At 35.5% G+C, this 17,927-nt stretch overlaps 3 protein-coding genes across 3 annotated transcripts; 1 reads left to right on the top strand and 2 right to left on the bottom strand.

Annotated features, from left to right (window-relative positions):
* Positions 1 to 10,160, bottom strand: LOC108771688 (small subunit processome component 20 homolog). Its single transcript, XM_018537042.1, has 8 exons — positions 10,116 to 10,160; positions 9,744 to 10,024; positions 3,644 to 8,809; positions 3,216 to 3,471; positions 1,152 to 2,835; positions 639 to 1,072; positions 280 to 549; positions 1 to 147 (listed from the first exon to the last, which is right to left on the bottom strand). The coding sequence occupies exons 1-8, from the start codon at positions 10,158 to 10,160 to the stop codon at positions 1 to 3; spliced, it is 8,283 nt and encodes a 2,760-aa protein (XP_018392544.1).
* Positions 10,161 to 10,697: 537 nt separating this feature from the next.
* Positions 10,698 to 15,571, top strand: brun (trafficking protein particle complex subunit brun). Its single transcript, XM_018537024.1, has 12 exons — positions 10,698 to 11,788; positions 11,931 to 12,204; positions 12,283 to 12,478; positions 12,692 to 12,903; positions 12,984 to 13,182; positions 13,288 to 13,702; positions 13,786 to 14,006; positions 14,087 to 14,447; positions 14,555 to 14,711; positions 14,780 to 14,957; positions 15,028 to 15,251; positions 15,327 to 15,571. Exons 1-12 carry the CDS (start codon positions 10,851 to 10,853, stop codon positions 15,516 to 15,518), a joined length of 3,567 nt encoding a protein of 1,188 aa, XP_018392526.1. The 5' UTR covers positions 10,698 to 10,850; the 3' UTR covers positions 15,519 to 15,571.
* Positions 15,572 to 15,722: 151 nt separating this feature from the next.
* Positions 15,723 to 17,596, bottom strand: Pif1 (Pif1 DNA helicase). Its single transcript, XM_018537086.1, has one exon. The coding sequence runs from the start codon at positions 17,589 to 17,591 to the stop codon at positions 15,723 to 15,725; it is 1,869 nt and encodes a 622-aa protein (XP_018392588.1). The 5' UTR covers positions 17,592 to 17,596.
* Between the last annotated feature and the right edge of the window lie 331 nt (positions 17,597 to 17,927).

The following is a 17,927-nucleotide window of genomic DNA, read 5'->3' as shown; positions in this document are numbered from 1 at the left end:
TTATAAATCATCTAGATCTACTTTCTTTCTACGTTTTTTTGCCGTTTTGTTTTTTTTTATACTATTTAATTTTCTTTTTTTAGCCTCCTTCTTCTTTTGTTGTTTAGCTAGTTTACGTTTAGCCGCTAGGTCAGGATCAGTCACAAACTGACATAGAAAAATATGTATATATAAATTATTTGAACATTTATACATTAACAAAGTTTAACAAGTTTATAAACATGAATATCCTATAGTATAAAAATTAACAAAAATGTAAAATGATAAAAATAAATTTACCTGTTGCGCACGAACTTTTCTTCTTTCTGCTTTTTTAATGTCTAACTTTTGTTGTACTCGATTTAGTAATTTGACATATTCTTCGTTACCGATGGAATTTTTAATGATAGTAGCTACTTTTTTTGCAAGCTGACGTAATTCAGCATTCGTTTCTTCTGTCGTAGTCATCTCCCGTACCAATGGAGACATAATATTAAAAAGCATTACATTCAAATATTCGATAGGCACTGTAGTTACTACACCCGCAATAAACTTAAACATTGCAATTCTCTGAAAATGTAGCATTTTAGTTTATTTTCTGGCACGAGAATTTTCAGATTCATAACAAGTACATAAATACGTCTTATAACTTGTCTTACCACTGATGTTGATTTCGGAGCTTGCGTTATTTCTACATTAACAGCTTTCCTGAATCTTCTAATAAGCCAAAAAAGAGATAAGTCATTGTTATTTTTCGTTTTATTCCCATCATCTTGTTCGTCACTCTTTGCAGCTGATCCTGTGACTGATTTCAATATCTTTGCGATAAAGATTAGATTCTTCACAACTTGATCTGCTAACTGTTCAAATGTCATCTCCGGATAAAGTTGTGCCACTAAATCCAGAATCAAACTCTTCACAGTTTCAACAGGCTTCGAATACATATAACCTTCATATACTTTATCACTATCTGGATTATTGATAAGTTCCACGATTTTATCAACGTCAAGAGTAGTCAAAATACATCCGATCATTTTTGCTGCTGCTAATCGAACCCATAAATGCGGATGTGCCAACAAAGATTGACTATATTCTGAAATAAAATATAAAGATATAATATTTATTGAAAAATAAAAGAATATTTTCTAATATTTTAACAAAAAATAACTTACCAGCAAAACAATCAATGAAATCTTTGTACTTTTTATCAGTAAGGAAAGATGTATTTTGTGCTATCTTTAATAGCAATTCTAATACTTGAATTAAATGATGATCTTTCGTTCTTTCTTCGTTTAAATTGGAATCTTTTTGCAATTGTGTCGTATTATCTAATTCCATGTGTTTTTCGAATTTCGCATTGTCAGAAGTTGAGATATTTGTATGAAACTGTTTTAGTAACAATGGTAATACTTGAGGCAATCGTGCATCGAAATCGTTTTTCTCGACAGTTACGAATATGCCGCATAACTGTGCTGCCAGTGTCCGATATCTTATGGAATCACTTAGCCACTGAAGGGGCCACTTGTTAAACAGCTTATTCTTATCATTATAGGATGTCCGTATAAGAATTTCTTTTATACATTTCGCACAAAGTTTGCGGCAAGTTGAATCGTCATCGTCTATTAATCTTACACTGGTCATTACAAATATGATTTCTGACCTTGTAATTAACGTCTTCAACGGAAATCCCGTGACGATGGTATAAACCATTTCTAGTGCGCTCAGTCGACCCGATTGCGTTTCGTAACTCAATTGAGTGAGATAGAAATATATATGTTTGTTCAAATGCTTGCCAAGTGGATAACCCATGAGATAAGAATAGAACACAGAACGTGATTGCAATTTAACATGCTCTAGCTCCGAGGTAATACTTAGTATTGCAACTTTCTCCATGACAGCGTACATTTCGGGGACAATCATTTTTCGATGTATTATAGCCTTGAGTAAGGTAAATGCAGTAGCATATTTATCGCTGTCATGTAGGTCTTGCTCTGCGTATAAAATAAGAATCTTCAGCTGATCGGTATCAATGCTGAAGTATTTCACATCACGGATGACCACGGACATACATTTGAATGTGGCCATCACAAGATCGAAGTTATCACCTTTACTTAATCCCGTAACAGCGTACTTATGCAAAATAACGAACATGGAGTCACAGATGCTCGATATTGATACGTGCATCGATGCTAGATCCATCTTAAGCATCCAATTTAAGCATTGTAATGCTACAGTGCATAGTTTAACATGATGAGACTTTAAACAATCACTTAAAACTGACACAAATGATTCTAAATAACGCTTGTATTCCGTTCCGGAGACTTTGTCCCGTTTCAACAATATATGATACAATTTCAGACCGAATTCTATCATTACATGAACGTTGGCGCGTTTGGTAGTTTTTGCAGTAACTTTAATACCCATCCTATTTTTAGGTTCTGATGGTATAAGAAAATAATTCGATCGTTGCATTAAAGTTTTCGTTTCTACTTTCTGCTCACCTTCCGCGAGCTTTTTACTTTCATTTTCAGGCATAAAGCCTGGTATGCTTTCCGAAATAATGCCATAAAGAAATATGAGCATTTGTTCCAAAGGTATGTAAGCATTGTCCGCCAATCCAAGAATTACATTTCGAAGGCATTCCACAACTTTATGTATCGTTTTATGCGAGTGCGTCTTCATTAGCACTTCTTTCAGCGGCAGAATTAGGTCTAATAAACAAGATTCTGTTATAAACTCTGCTAAGATATGGAAAATATCATAGCTCTTAGTACTCTTTGCCTCTGATACTTTTTTAGTAATGCCCACTATCTCCTTTTCTTCCGCGGTTAATCCAAATAAATCAATTTTGCATACCTAAACAATTATTTGAAGATACACAAAGTATTTAAATATTTAATTAAACTTTATCAGTATATTGTATTAATTTTTATCATAAGAATACATTTTATATAAATATAGGTTTATAAATACATTCTTTAAAGATTTCAGACTTAAAAAAATGTTTCTAACATTCAAATAAGTTGTCGAAAATGTAGATATTATTTAAAATTGCTTGAATATTAGAGCAAAGAAAAAAATTATAATTAAATATAAAATAATACGTATGTATGTCATAGATGCACGATATTACAAATAATACAGACTATATTATATCAATAATTTTTATACAATATAATTAATAGAATATAATTGACAAAGTTTGTACGGTCAAATATTTCAGAAATAATACTTACAGACAAAATGCTTTGTAAATTATTATTGATATCCATTTTCTGGTAATAAGGCTTTAGTGCGAGTAATACAGCTTGTACTGTATATACGAGAACGTGCACTTGAAAACCTTTTGTTAACAATGTATTAAGTTCTTTCAAAAGATAATGAAGATATTTCGGTCCTAAAGTTATCATAATTTTCTGTAGTATTTCACGAGTCGCACGTCGAACTGATTCCATACGTGATTTGAGGAATGTACATAATTTCATAAAAATTCTAAAAAAAAATATTATGCATTATAAATTATTCGAAAAAAATTATTATATACATTTCATTTTGCCTTTTTTGAAATCCTTCAAGTTCAACTTTGGATTACTGTTGAACAAAATAATCTTCGAACATATAAAAAAAAATGCAAAATATCTTTATGATGTCATCGCGTACTTACCCTGGCAGGTTTGTATCAAGAAGGTTCTCAGGCATTTTTTGCAGTAACTTTACAAGCGCGAGAGCAATAGGAACTCTCAATAAATCGTCCTCTTCCGTTTCGGAAGCGACTTTCTTCTTGTTGATTTTATGACTACTCTCTTGTCGAGTTCTCGCCATGATGGATCGATGCAGTTGAGGCAACAAGCCGTTCGATATACTGAACACCACTTTCTTCGCACCATATTGAGAAAGTAGCGTTTGCCTTTCAATTATTGGTAAGTCTTCCTTAACCACTTCTTTATCCTTTTCTATTATTTCTTCAATATTTTCAATATTATCATCATTTAATGCTTCATCTAATTTTTCCTCATCTCCTTCCGTATTTTCAAGGTTCTCATTTTCACCAGTCGCTTCATTAGCTTCTTCCTTTTCAGTGACAAAAACAGCGTTATTTTCGGTTTTTATCACTTCGGTTTGCATAATTTTTTCTGTTGATTTGTACTTTGAAAGATCATAATGAAAAGAGTCTAATATCATTACTACTATCCTAACAACTTGTTTTTGGAACTCTGTGGAACTTCTTAATTTACCTAAATAATACTTCAAAATAATTTCATAGTGGTGCCACGGTAACAGCCTACACACCATTCCGACAATCTCGATAGAGGCATCAACGAGACTGTTCTTATGAATAAAAGATTCATTGCACAAATACGATGAGCAGAGGGGAAGAATGAATTGCGTCAACGTTTTAGGACTAAATGGCTTCTGCAATGTCTTAGCGAGTGTACAGAACTTTAGTAAGGCACGAGCTCTTCTGTTGAGTTGCAAATGTTGCATGTTCTCGAAGAAATCGACTTCAGGGTCGACTCGATTGGCAAGCAGGGACAAGTCTCGTAAAACGGGATGCACGTCCGCGCATTCCAGAGCCATGTGTCCTAAAAATGCTATTGATTGAAAGCGAACAGCTTCGTTCTTGCTCGCAATACCCTTCCTCGTAAGTGCTAAGATAGTGTCGTCCATTAAATAACGCCTGTTCAAGACGTTATTCTGGTGCTCTCTCGCCAGTTTCGCCCCAACGAGCTTTAGGCATTGGCCGGAGCAATCTCGCATCGCTAAATCCGATTCAGTTTTCAGAAAGTAAAAGCAATTGTGTATTACAATCACGCCAAATTCTAGCGTGAGCGCATTTTGCGCAGTCCTGTTGCTGATCAATTCGAAAGCATCCAGTCTCTTCTGGAAGTTCGGTTGGTCGACCCATCTGTGATCCCATGCGTTAAGCTCAGCTAAAACTTCGCAATCTCGAATTATTTCCTCGCGACGATCCTCCATAGATCTCTCGGCAATAGTCCGGTACAGCTGCAGAAGAGTCTTGCGAGCGGGCACATCCGATACAAGGCTAATCAATGGCGCAATGGAACGCAGGTGAATCTCTGGCTTGTTCACAATTTTTATGAGATTCGTAGTGGTCATAAGCAGCCCCATAACGGCTTCTTCGTTATTACCAAATGCAGCCTTCCTGATTAATATGGGTATTATCAACTTCAATACTGTATCGCACGTCTCGATATCCGTAACAAATTCGGAAATTCGCAACAGTATTGTCAGCTCGATCTTGTTTATATTCTTATTGGACCTTTTAAGTCTATCTCTGATAAACTCCAAAACGTGAGGAACGTGCGGCAGAAGTATAGCGGAGCCGTAATTGACTCCGTTTGAAAGTACCTTCTCTTCCACCTCGAATATATTAGTAAGTATCGGAGTCAACGGTAGAAACTGCGCGTCCACCTGCATCGCATCTTCGTTGGACTTTCTATAGTCCTGGAGCGTCAGCATCTTCTCGATCATCTCCAGAATGGCACTGATGACGGATTGATGTGTCTTGGGATTCGACAAGAGTTGCATGATATAAGGGAGAGGGGTAATCGATTCGTTGTTCTCCTGATACTTGGCGAACAACGGATAGTATCGCGAGTTCTGGCTCCACGCAATAAACAGCTTCAGCAAAGTTGTAGGACTGTGTATACCTTCGATAGGTAATTTCTGCAACGAGGGAAATATCGCGACGTGATAGACTGCGTCTATCTCGTGTTGCTTCCAGTCGTAGTTCTCGAAGTGTGTAAAGAATCTGGCTAGTATACCGACGCAACTCGTCCTCACATTCTTGATCATTGACAAGTATCCCGGGTAAACCTCCCCCGATCTCCGCAGAATTCCATTCACCTCGGCTAAGATGCAGATTAGTATCCTGAGCAAACAAGGCAGTAACTTCTTCGACATTTTTCCCCCGAATTGTTCTATTACTATCGCCAACAGATTCACGGCACTCTGCATACGTTTAGGTGGCACGACATTATTCAGGTTGATGGTATCAATGATATTCTCGATATATTTCTTCAAGTCGAATGCCTCATTCATTTCCAGCAATATATACGATTTGAAAGGCCTGAATGCCATTTTTACGAATATGATCATCTCGTCCTCCAGTGCACCACCTAGAAAGCGCAATATGATCTTTCTCCGTACAAATCCACCAGTTTTCCCACCGGTCCTCATGCCGGTCTTCGCAATCATTTTGACATAAATAATTCTCATTATGATCGGTATGAGATTTTCGCGATGCTGCTCCTCTATCATATTGCTCTCCCGGTCCAGTTTGAAACGCGTGAGTTCATTCTTGTAATTTTTCTCATTTATCAAACCATATAAGAACTCCTTGTATGGCAAAAGATACTTGTATTTGTACGCAAAAAGACAATTCAGAGCGGCTCTCTGTATGTCAAGGTTTCTTGAAGAAATCAAGTCCAAATAGATCTGCTGCATCTCCGCTTCTCTGTGCATCATTTTCGGATTCTGCACTTTATCGAATATCTCCATCTGAGCGAGTAAAAGTTTTACCTTGTAATTTCTTTTCATCACATCCGCTTTCAAGATTTTTATGCTCTCATCAAGCTCCTCATCACATTCATTTTCGTCGTCCGTATCGTTATTCGCGTCGATTAATTCCTTGCGTTTTTCAACATCGCAATATTTGCCCTCGTCGGAATTGGATCTAAAAAAATTTGCATTTACGAAATCAATGAATAATCCGGTTAAATCTCTGTTTTTCGTCTCGGCATAATGTGAGAAATGTGTCATACATTTCCAGAGAAGAATTCTATAGTTCTCAAAATCAGGCTTATCATCGTGCTTTTCTATCAACATCTCCAACGACGAAATCACGTAGCAATCAAACGACGGTTTTCGTTCAATCTCCGGTACATTGTTGGACGTTAACTCGGACAGAAATGTTGGCCAGAACTGTGGACATTCCTTGTTGCCATAACTAGCTATGATTGTACTCACAGGCTGCCAAAGCAAAGAAAAATTGATGTACAAATTGCTTATCAAGCAACGTAATGGAAATTCGTAATACTTTGGATTTAAATTAGCTATCGCTTGATTCTGAAATCCTAAAGCTTGCAAGTGCAACAACTTGCTGCGATAGTTTTGTATCGTCACGGATTCACGTTCCACTAAATATACAAGCTCCATAGCACTTTTTTCATCAGACATCTGAAAAGGTTCACTAGATCTTTTCAGATCTTCGACTTTAGAAAACAAGGAATATAAGTGTGCCGCGATCATTCGAACATTGCTATAAGGTGAATTAAATTTTTTCACTATATTGTCATTTAATTTGTCAAACGATGCTAAATTTATATAGTTCGCGTGATGCTGTGACGCAGCAAAATACGTCATGCAGAGATCTATCGCATTTAGGATATATTTATTGTCGTAATATTTGTTAATTAAATCAACTATTTTTATGTCAGATTTTATCAAAAACTCGTGGAGATCGCTTGGCTCTGATACGTGGATTAACGACTCCAGCGTTAATAAAAATATGAAAGCGGTTTTATTAATGTCTGCAGTATCATCTGCATCTTCATGTTTCAATATCTTTTTATATAAAAATAACAAACCATTTCTCAACATATTCCTAAATTCTTCGTGTAACGGCTTCAGATGTGGTAAAATTACCAAAATTCTCAGTGCGTCAAGCGAAACAGCATCAGTAGACAATGTTTTCAGTTCTAGTAAAAGATAATCAATTCCAACATTTCGTACATCTAAAATGTATTTTCTCCATTTGTCCAAAGTTATGCCACTGAGACAAGGTGATGCTTTTGCAAGAACTACTTTAGCAAGCAGAAACAATAGCTTATTGTCAAATCCAATAGATATGCTGCGCTGCATTACATAAGGCAATATCAAAATTTCGAACGAAGAGTAGTGCATTAAATTTTCAACAGAAGAGTACAATAATTCCGTATCATTTACCGCCATAATTTTCAATATTAGTTGACTCGAGTTTTCCTGCATTAACTTGACGTTGGATGCCAAGAGAATAGCTATAGATACATTGACAACTTCTTGCAAAGTATTATTATCTTCACTCCATCTATCCATCATAACGGTGATCCTTTTTATCACAGATACAGCGTCGATTAAGAACCTTCCATTTTTACAGCTGATAATACTATGTATAAGACGCAAAAATAGAACTAAAGTGTGATTCTTTTCAGGAAATTCTAATAACTGCTCTGACTTTTCGACAAACGTGTCTACTATTTTCAGTATAACATTCCACATGATATTACATTTTTGTGGATGTATGTTTTGCAATATGCATGTTATCATTTCTCGTAGTACTTCGTAAGTAAGTGTTTTATCAATGGATTCGTCTTGCAGAGCGTTAAGATAAAGCTGTAACATCTGTTCGCCACAGGAATGGAACTGCCCTGGAGTACCAGATATAACTTCAAACAATAACTTTGCACAACCAGATATCCCATTGTCCCTAGCATTTTTATTTTGATCCTCCAAAATATGCAGTATCAGTTTCAAAAAAGAGTCCTTATCCTTGATCTTGCGAACTACAAATGCAAAACTTTCGGCAGCAAACCTGTTTATATAAACTGGTTGTGTATCAGCCAATAATGGTAGTAACAGGGGCATCACAGTTTTTATGTTTCTTGTCAGATATCGCCATAGAAATTTAAACAAATATGCCAAAGTGGTAAAAGCATATTCTATCTGCTCAGTGTCTTTTATTTGCAGCAGGCAGATTATTTCAGATAGAAATTCTGGGAAATAATTGTAAAAGTCTTTCTGAAGATCTCTTGCTACAGCAATTATTAATCTATAGGAAACAAAGATAAAATAGAAATGATAACAAAAATCTTTTAATATATATATATACTTATTTACATGTATCTAGGTCTGTTCTTTTTAACTGAAAGTCTATTACAGTTTTTGAAATAAGATGAAAATTACAACAGTAAGTAAATTTACTAGAATATTTAAACGATAAGAATCTTATTGAATCATACATTTGAAAACTTAATAAATAGGAAAGAGAAAATACTGACCACAAAGGTTGAAGCTGGATCTTTAATGCTTTAAATCCTTTAAATAATACATAATGTAAATTATGTATACTATATGTATATATATACACTTACATATATACCATATTTATAAACATTTGAACTGTGTCACAAATTTTCCAGACTTAAAAGTACAGTTAAAACTATTGAAATAATACCACAATTAAATTTTTATGATCAATAGGCATCTATTAAAGAGATCTTAATATATAAAAAATTATATAATTGATATTATATAATAAAATTGATAGTAAAAATTGACTTGAGTAAAAAATTATTAAAAATCAAATCAGCAACTTTTAGTAATTAATAATTTGTTAACTATTACAAAAATTATAGAATGGTAGAGGACTTTCCATCTCAGTTTAGTCTGTTCTACCAGCATACAAGCGTTGCTTGTAGCAGAATTATCAAACACTCTGTATACATAATCACATTGAATTATTTGAAGAATTAAAAATTCAGCTTGGGCTATTATGGCCAGTATTCCTTATTTCCTTTACTAGAATATTATAATTCCATTCAATACTTAGTAAACATATTTTTATAATTTTTATCTCATTTAAAAAACCATTAGGCTCATGAACTTTTTGTATCCAACTTCTTTCCTCTTTTTCTTCTCCATGAAGAGAAAAGGGAAAAAGATAAACTGTACAAGAAAGAATAGACCTTCTGTATGTTACTTACTCCAGAATCGGTTGCAGGAACAAAGGATTTCGTTCCCTCAGATACATCATAAGCGTGTCGATCACATGCTGCTTCTTGTGAAGCAATTGGGGCAACGTGACGATATCTTGCACTTTCTTCCTGAAAGCGGTGTAACCATCCGTCAGGTTGAGAACGTTCCATTTCAGTAGCGTCACGTGAAAATAGGTCTCAACCTCTTCGGCGTCGTCCTCGTTCCGATGTGCTACACGATGAAAAACGTCAACTTCGATTTCCGTTATCCTCTCGGAGAATGGCTTGAACTGCGGAAGAAAACTCGGTTTTAGAGCCACGTGCAAATAACTTAACCTGAACCTATAATTTAACTTCACGCTTCCTGTTGACTCTACTCACCCGGAAGACGTTCGCTTCTTTATGACGGACAGGCTTGTTCTTCATTCTAATGGATTGTCTTGGCGCATCGGCACACGTCGAATTCAATTTATCTAAACATCAGTGATGCGATTTCTAACGTAAACATCCCACGATCCCACGTGCAAATCAAACTAATCAAAGAGAATAGCGCTGTCATACATAAAATGTGTCTTGGAACTATGTACTCACAAATATTTTCAGCCGATAACACATTGACGGACTTCAATTGGTCCTACATTACCTACGTTTGATTGCATGCCGTGCTAGTCTTTGATAATCAACTCGGACGATAACATTAAAATTTGAATTTTTAATAAAAGTCGAGTATTATCGAATTTTAAATATATGTACATGTCTATAAAATTAATAAATTAGAAAATTAGTTCTATATTATCAGTTTCTTACTCCTAATCACTTAAATATTAGCAAGGACATCCTTAATTATTCTCATAAAAGGATGTCGCCCTTTAAATGAGATCTCGTCAGTGTGTCTACTCTACTCATTCTACTTTGTCAGGCTTGCCGCCAATGTGATGAACTGTCAATGTTGTTATAAACAAATCTTATTTACCTACTACGAGTTCGAAACGTCGCGTATTCTCGCCCTACCCGACGACAACGTGGAAAAATGACAGGATCTGTGATCGAACTGAAGAGCGTGGTCTAGGTACTAATTGTAAGGTACTTATACCTTCGAATAAATCAATGACATAAATGCGTTCGGCTATCAGCGTTATCCTGTCGAGTCCGGTGCCCGACAACAAGATGTCCCATCCTGATTACGAGCAAACCGCCCACGATCACGCCGCCCTGCTGCTGCTGCTGAGACCAGTCGGCACGCAGATCAAGCCGAAGACTATCAGTAGGTTATGTGAGCGGATCGTTAAGGCTGGCAGCAGGTTTTCCGTGTCCGATTCCAGCGGCGGCACCCGGGAGATTCTTGCCCGATTCGTCAGGGAACATCCCGTGGAAAACAATGACTGGGGGGACTTTCAGACACACAGGCGACTTTTAGGCTTGATCACGTTTGGCAAGTATGACAATCAAACGGAGCTGAATGAGCTATGCAGATTACATGAGACCCTGAAGGTGAAGTATAGCAGTACCCTATATGACTCACGAGCCATCCTCTTTGGTCCCCTTGAATCAAATGGCCGTCATGAACCACCACCAGGCTATACTACACCCAGCAACTTCAAAACTCGGGCGATATTCTATGCGGACGAAGCATGTCTTGATCTTGAGACACAAACAGCTGAATATCTTAATTTTCTATTCTGGATCCTGGAGTCAAAAAGATTAGAACGATCCAGAGAGAAGATAGATCGTGTCTCTCTTCTGTTAGCTCCATTTGAAAAGAAAGATTTTATTGGGCTAGACCTTGAATCCAGAAATAATAAAAAAAGATGCGTGGGCCGTATGACGAAGCATTTAGGAGATCTGTGTCTTCAAGCTGGACTTGCAGCTGATGCCTTGAATAATTATAATTCTGCAGCTAATATTCTGCAGGCTGTCAATGATTGGCTGTGGCTAGGAGCAGCATTTGAAGGTCTCTGTGCTGCTTCGGTTTTGGTTCTTTACCCTAATATGTGTCGAAGTCTTCCATTGCAAAGAAATTCTTCCTTACAAGAGGGAAGTCCAAGTAAGCAGAGGTATGGATAATTTTAATTAAAGAATTATATGTGATACAAAACATAATTACCTTTTTTTATAAATCATATTGTTAAAGCATTAAAGCACTTTTATTAGATCTGGTTTAAAGATATTGAAATTAATGAATCAGTCATTTTATAGACGGGGATCACAAGCTCTTACAGTTTTGCCAGCTCCACCTAGTATAGACATGGTAAAAGCTAACATGCCACATATTTTACTACCTGAGGAAATATCTAAGAAATATCGTGAAGCTATTGTCCATTACAGTAAATACCAATACGCGGGTATAATTGAAACTGAAGCTAGTTTCAAAGCTACAAGAATCTCAATAGAACAGAACTGCACTTTACAAGCTGCATCATATTTAAATAATGTTGTATTGATTAATTTGCCTCTCAGCGAGCAAGAAAAAGTATGTAATATTAAAATAATACAGGAAATTTCAATGTATATATAACTTATCGAGGTATTATGTAGATCAATATTTCAGATTGATCGATTTACTACATTATCAGATTTATATACAAGCTTTGGTTTTGATAGAAAAGCTTCATTCTGTTTACGATTGGCCGCCACTCGTCATGTATCGCAAAATAATCCTAATCCAGACTGGCAACAATGTTATAACTTGATGTTACAAGCTACATCTGGGTTTAAATTATCCTTGGATCCTGTTGATATGCCAGGTAACTGTAATGATATTTTATATTGATATAATTTTATATTTTAGATAGATTTTTTTAATATATACATCTTTTTCTTATATATAATGAACATATAAATGTATGTATTAAAAACATGTGTTAATTTTTTTTTAAATAAATATATAATGAAATACTTTTTAATATTATTTTAATTGTATTTTGTGATATTTAAAATTATATTATTTTTTGTTACAGATGGACAAAGAGGATGGCCAGCCATACAAATCCAAATAATAAATGAACTTGTTGCTGCTGCAAATCGAATGGGTAATCCAGCACTTGCTACAAGGCATCTAACGTTTCTGCTTCAAACAATGTACAATCATCTATCACTTACCGAACGGAAAGATATTGCACTACAGTTACAAAATGTATCTCAACAGTGCGAGGGTGCACCAGTTCCCCTAGTACGTTTAAAAAAATTATAATAATATATGAATAATTGTATGTTTCATATACATAAAATAAATAATGTCTTTTGTAACAGGTTTTAGATTCTGGTACTGTCATACCACCGGCTAATTTATTAAATATACCAAAAACAAAATTGTTTACTCTGAAAAATATGCAGCCGCACTTACAGCCCCAAAAGATAGAAAGAGTAAAAGAAGATCACGGTCCATTTTTATTTACGCCAATTAACTTCGGATCGTTGGAGCGCAAAAATACTTCAAAGAGTAAAGTTGGTATGTGTATACCTACACGTTGATTATTGCCTGATTGATATATATCAATAGTAACACTTAATTAATAGTTTAATATCTCTGAGAATAAACTTTTTGTTACAATAGATTATTTGTGGGTGGAAGGAGATATCTGTGAAGTGTCAATGCAACTCATAAATCCTTTACCATTTGAATTACACGTATCTAATATGAGACTTTTGACAAATGGCATAGTATTTGAATCAATACCAGAGAGTATTAGTCTACCTGCTGAATCTGGTCCGATTGCGGTTACGTTAGCAGGCAGACCCAAGGAAGTTGGAGATTTAGAAATACTCGGATTTAGCACTCACACATTAGGAGTTAAATCTAATTGTAGATTGAGATACATGGAGGGTATGTTACATCCTCAATATACCGTCGAAGTTATTCCAGCCTTACCAAGAATCGACGTCGCGACTAGTTTGCCTCAAACTGCTAGTTTCAGTTCCGGTGATAATATAGTTACCAGCGCGAGTATATCACTCTATGGTGGTGAGAGGTTTGTGTCTACTATAAGCACATTATAAAATTTATTTATCAATAGATTGTTTTAATACAAAATGATTTTGCTTACATTTATAGCACTGAGTGTACCGTGACAATAACGAATGCTGGACAAGTTCCTATTGAAATGGTCGAGTTATCAGTACAGTCCGCTTTGGATGCTGTAACTGAAGGTAAAATTTTTAAATGGAGTGATGAGAATCTGATGACACAACTGCCTTTACAACCTGGCAGTAGTGCCAGTCTTACTTTATATCTATATGCAGCAACGGATTTCGTAGCACCTTCAATTAGAAATGGTAATACAATATAATTATATTATTATAGTAGCACAATTTTCAAAACTTAGTCCTTTTTTTCTCAAAAACTTATTTTTCAGATGTTATTAGCAGTACCTGCCTTAGTCAACCAAGCAGTCTAATGTCACATTCAGGTCACAGTTCTTTACCATCTAGGCTCAGTTCTCCGTCTCATCATACGAAAAGACAATCCGAGCTGACTTCTTCTTTTAGATCAGGAATAAGTTCACATTCCGGTCATTCTTCCTTAGCAAGCACGCGATTGTCGAAACTTGCAGTACCTTTACATACATCTAACATTATTGAAGGCCAATTAAGAATTAAATACTCAGGAGGTGCAGGCTTAATAAGTGGTTATTGTAGAGTCTCATCTGTTTTTATAACTATTGAGATGCTACCTAGTGTACAAATTACTAATTGGGATGTATTGCCGGCCGAAACGTAAGTTGCAAAAAAAAAACAAATGCTTCATAAAATAATTTATTCCTATAATTTATATTTTACATATATATTTTGTCTATAAAAATTTTTTTCCTGACAATTTTTAGACCATTGCAATTTTATCTTGTGTTGGATGTATCAAATATGACGAATCATGAAATGGAATTACATTATACGCAAAATAAATGTATATACATGGAAGGTAAAGAACCATGCAGAATTCCTGTTCCAGTTGACCGATGTCCACTTAATAAATTATCTATGGTAATACGGAAATATAGTCTGTTTAAAGACATACTGTAATATAATATTATATCATTTTATGCTTATAGTTAAATGGTACTGGTGATACAAGTGAACTCCAAAAAATTTGTGCTGAACATATAGCTTCATTGGTTGATCTGCGCTGGCAATTATTAGGTACTGAGTCAACAGGAAAAGCAACTCTCTCTGGTATTACTCTAACTCAAGATATGTTGGATCTAGTGAGAATGAGTCCTCTACAATGGGGTGCGTAAATACTGTTTACTATAAGTATGTGTGTATAATAACAAAACTTAAAATTACGAACATTTTCCAGAAATAACTATTAACGATATTATTGTAAAAGCACAAGAAGAACTGACATGTGCTTTGGGTGAATGCATTAGCGTTGGTGTGGGAGTGTGCAATGCTCTGGAACATCCTCTGAGTGATCTTACATTGTCTATTAATTTCTATCAGGACCATCATAACGGCGTTAATAATTATCAATTAGAAACAAGGTTATCCATAGCTGGAGCAAATAAAGTCATGCTGCCTACTGTAAGTCATAATTTTCATAAATGTAATGTATAGCTCTGTATGCACACGTTCTATTTAATTATGAATAAATAACAGTTACAGGAATATGGCAGAGCCTATCATGAATGTCGCGTAGTATTTTTTACTTCTGGTCAGTACAAAATAGATATTCAATGCAGTAGTAAAGAATCTGCTCCAAACTCTCCAATACTTTATTCGGAGCTTATAAATGCAGGGCATACATGGCGTTATATACCGCCCATTGAAATAACTGTCGACGATTATTAATATTGATATAAATATACATCACTGTCATCAGTAAATTGTAATATTTGTAAAAAAAGAACATATTAAACATGTAAAAATAAAGAAAATATTTACTTTAATGAAATTAATAATTGTTATATAATTTTTATTGCATATGTTATTATATGATAAATTGTTTACTTCCAACACAATTTATATATGTATAGACTATAAAAAATATAAATATTATCTCTTACTTTTTTCTAACTTAATTTTTTTACCCAGAGGTATCATTTCCATCTCTTGTAAATTCCTCCTGAACTTTTTATAAAATTCTAGTACAGCTGTATTAGCCCATACCTGTTGACTATTAAAATCTAAAACACGTAAACTTTGTAAGCTCTGAGCTCTTGAAAGTGCCACATAAGATTGACCAGCATCAAATACTCTTGATAAGCACATTTCTACACAGTCTAAAGTTAAACCTTGGCTTTTGTGAATTGAAAAGGCCCATGCTAACTTTAAAGGAATCTGTTTTCGATTTATAACAGCACCAGAACTAGTTTTGATAGTCCATTTTTCCATCTTTGCTTCATAATGAGTTCCCGACCGCAACTTAATTATCGGTATATCCTTTTTAAAATCAATAACGACACCTCGAGCACCATTCACCAATCCACTATTAACATTTATATTTTTCATCAGCATAACTTGCGCGCCAACTTTCAATATTAATTTTCCAGGTATAGGCAGCTGCTGATCCAACATTGGTGTCATAGAACTATCAGAATCTAATGCTGTATATACTTTATTCTCACCCTTAAGTTCATTCAACTGAAATTCATTAATCTCATCAGCTTCTTTTACATGAGAACATAATCTAGTTGCTAATATACCATTACTTTCAATTTTTTGTTTCGCCGTTTCCTTTAAAATATCTACAATATCATCCGTGACTCTACCTATTCTAATGTTATTTAATATTTTCACAAACGCCTCATCCTTTTGTCGGTGAACAATTCGCAATTCAAAATTGAAGTGAACACATTTTTGCCAGGCATCGCTTTGAAAGCAAAATTTTGCTTTATCATTAGTTTTAGACACAGGAGGTAATTGAAAGAAGTCGCCACACAAGATCAATTGTATTCCTCCGAAAGGTCTTTCTGTCCTACGCACATGTCTTGCTACTTCTTCAATTTTGTCAAAAAAATCACCGTCTACCATAGAAACTTCGTCTATCACTAAGTGCTTTGTTTTCCTCCATGTTGAGGTTGAAAATGGACGAGAGGCCAACTGGATGCATCTCTCTTTGGTACCAGTACCTAGACCAATGCCAGCAAACTGATGCAATGTAATTCCACCTATGTGACAGGCTGCTACTCCAGTGCTCGCTGTAGCCATTGTTCCATCTGGAGGAAGAGCCGAGATTATTTTCCTTAACAGAAATGACTTTCCAGTGCCTGCACTACCGGTGAAAAATACATTCTTCCCACTAAGCACCGCATTCAGAACTTGAGCTTGTTCTTCTGTTAGTTCTCCTGAGGTAGGATTCTCATACAGCTTTTTTGCTGCAGGTACTTTAGGACCATCGTCACTGAAATGTTTTCGCTTCTTGATTATGCTCGGTGATGGAGTGGTAACAGTTGCACGCGATACAGCCATAGCTTTTTCCTTAGCTCTGTTGGCCTCTGTACTAGTAGCTGGGCTGATATCCTCAGTACCACCTGACTGTACATTTCCAAAGAGCTTCTCCCGCAAGGGATCCTTCACAGTCTTTACTTCTTTGCCTGTCAGCTTGATAAATATGGTCTTTAAGAAATTAATCAGCTGAGAAGAGGGTGCATTTGATAGAAACAATGTGCAGTTTTGTTCCTTGAATTTGATAGAAGCCTTTCCCTCGGTCATGAATTTATTAAATACCGATATACCTTTCAGAGGTAGCTTTGTGAGTACGTTCGCCTTCTCGGCGCGTACCTCTATTAGCATCTCGCGTTGACAATCTCGAATCAGGCGTAGCGACGCCGTTCTGTGAGTCACCTTTCTCAGGACAGCTCCTTGAGCGTTCAACCATTCAAGGATAACGGTGCAAATTAACGAGGAACCGTCGGAATCCATGTTCTTACGGGTACAATTGTAGTCCTGTAAAGCAGAGTTGACTTGATAATAATGCAACAATTTTAATAATAGATACAATATTTTGTAAAAATCTATGTCACCTGTCCACATCAATACGAGCAAGCAAACATAAAACCGCGTGAAATCGTGGCGAACGGCGAATGAATGTGGATTGCGACGTGATGTAGCGAATGGAAAACACAGATTAATGGAAAACCGGAAAGCGCGCGTAACATCTCAGCGCCAGGATGTGTAACTTTAGAAGTTAAAGAGAACCTAGGAGGATATTTTCTAAATATAACTAGAAAACGAGTTTTCTTATTGGGTGCATTCGAT

Source organism: Cyphomyrmex costatus, unplaced genomic scaffold (genome assembly GCF_001594065.2).
Source record: "Cyphomyrmex costatus isolate MS0001 unplaced genomic scaffold, Ccosl1.0 scaffold164, whole genome shotgun sequence".
NCBI lineage: Eukaryota > Metazoa > Arthropoda > Insecta > Hymenoptera > Formicidae > Cyphomyrmex > Cyphomyrmex costatus.
Note: the sequence above shows the minus strand (reverse complement) of the source record. Positions and strands in the feature narration are given on the sequence as shown.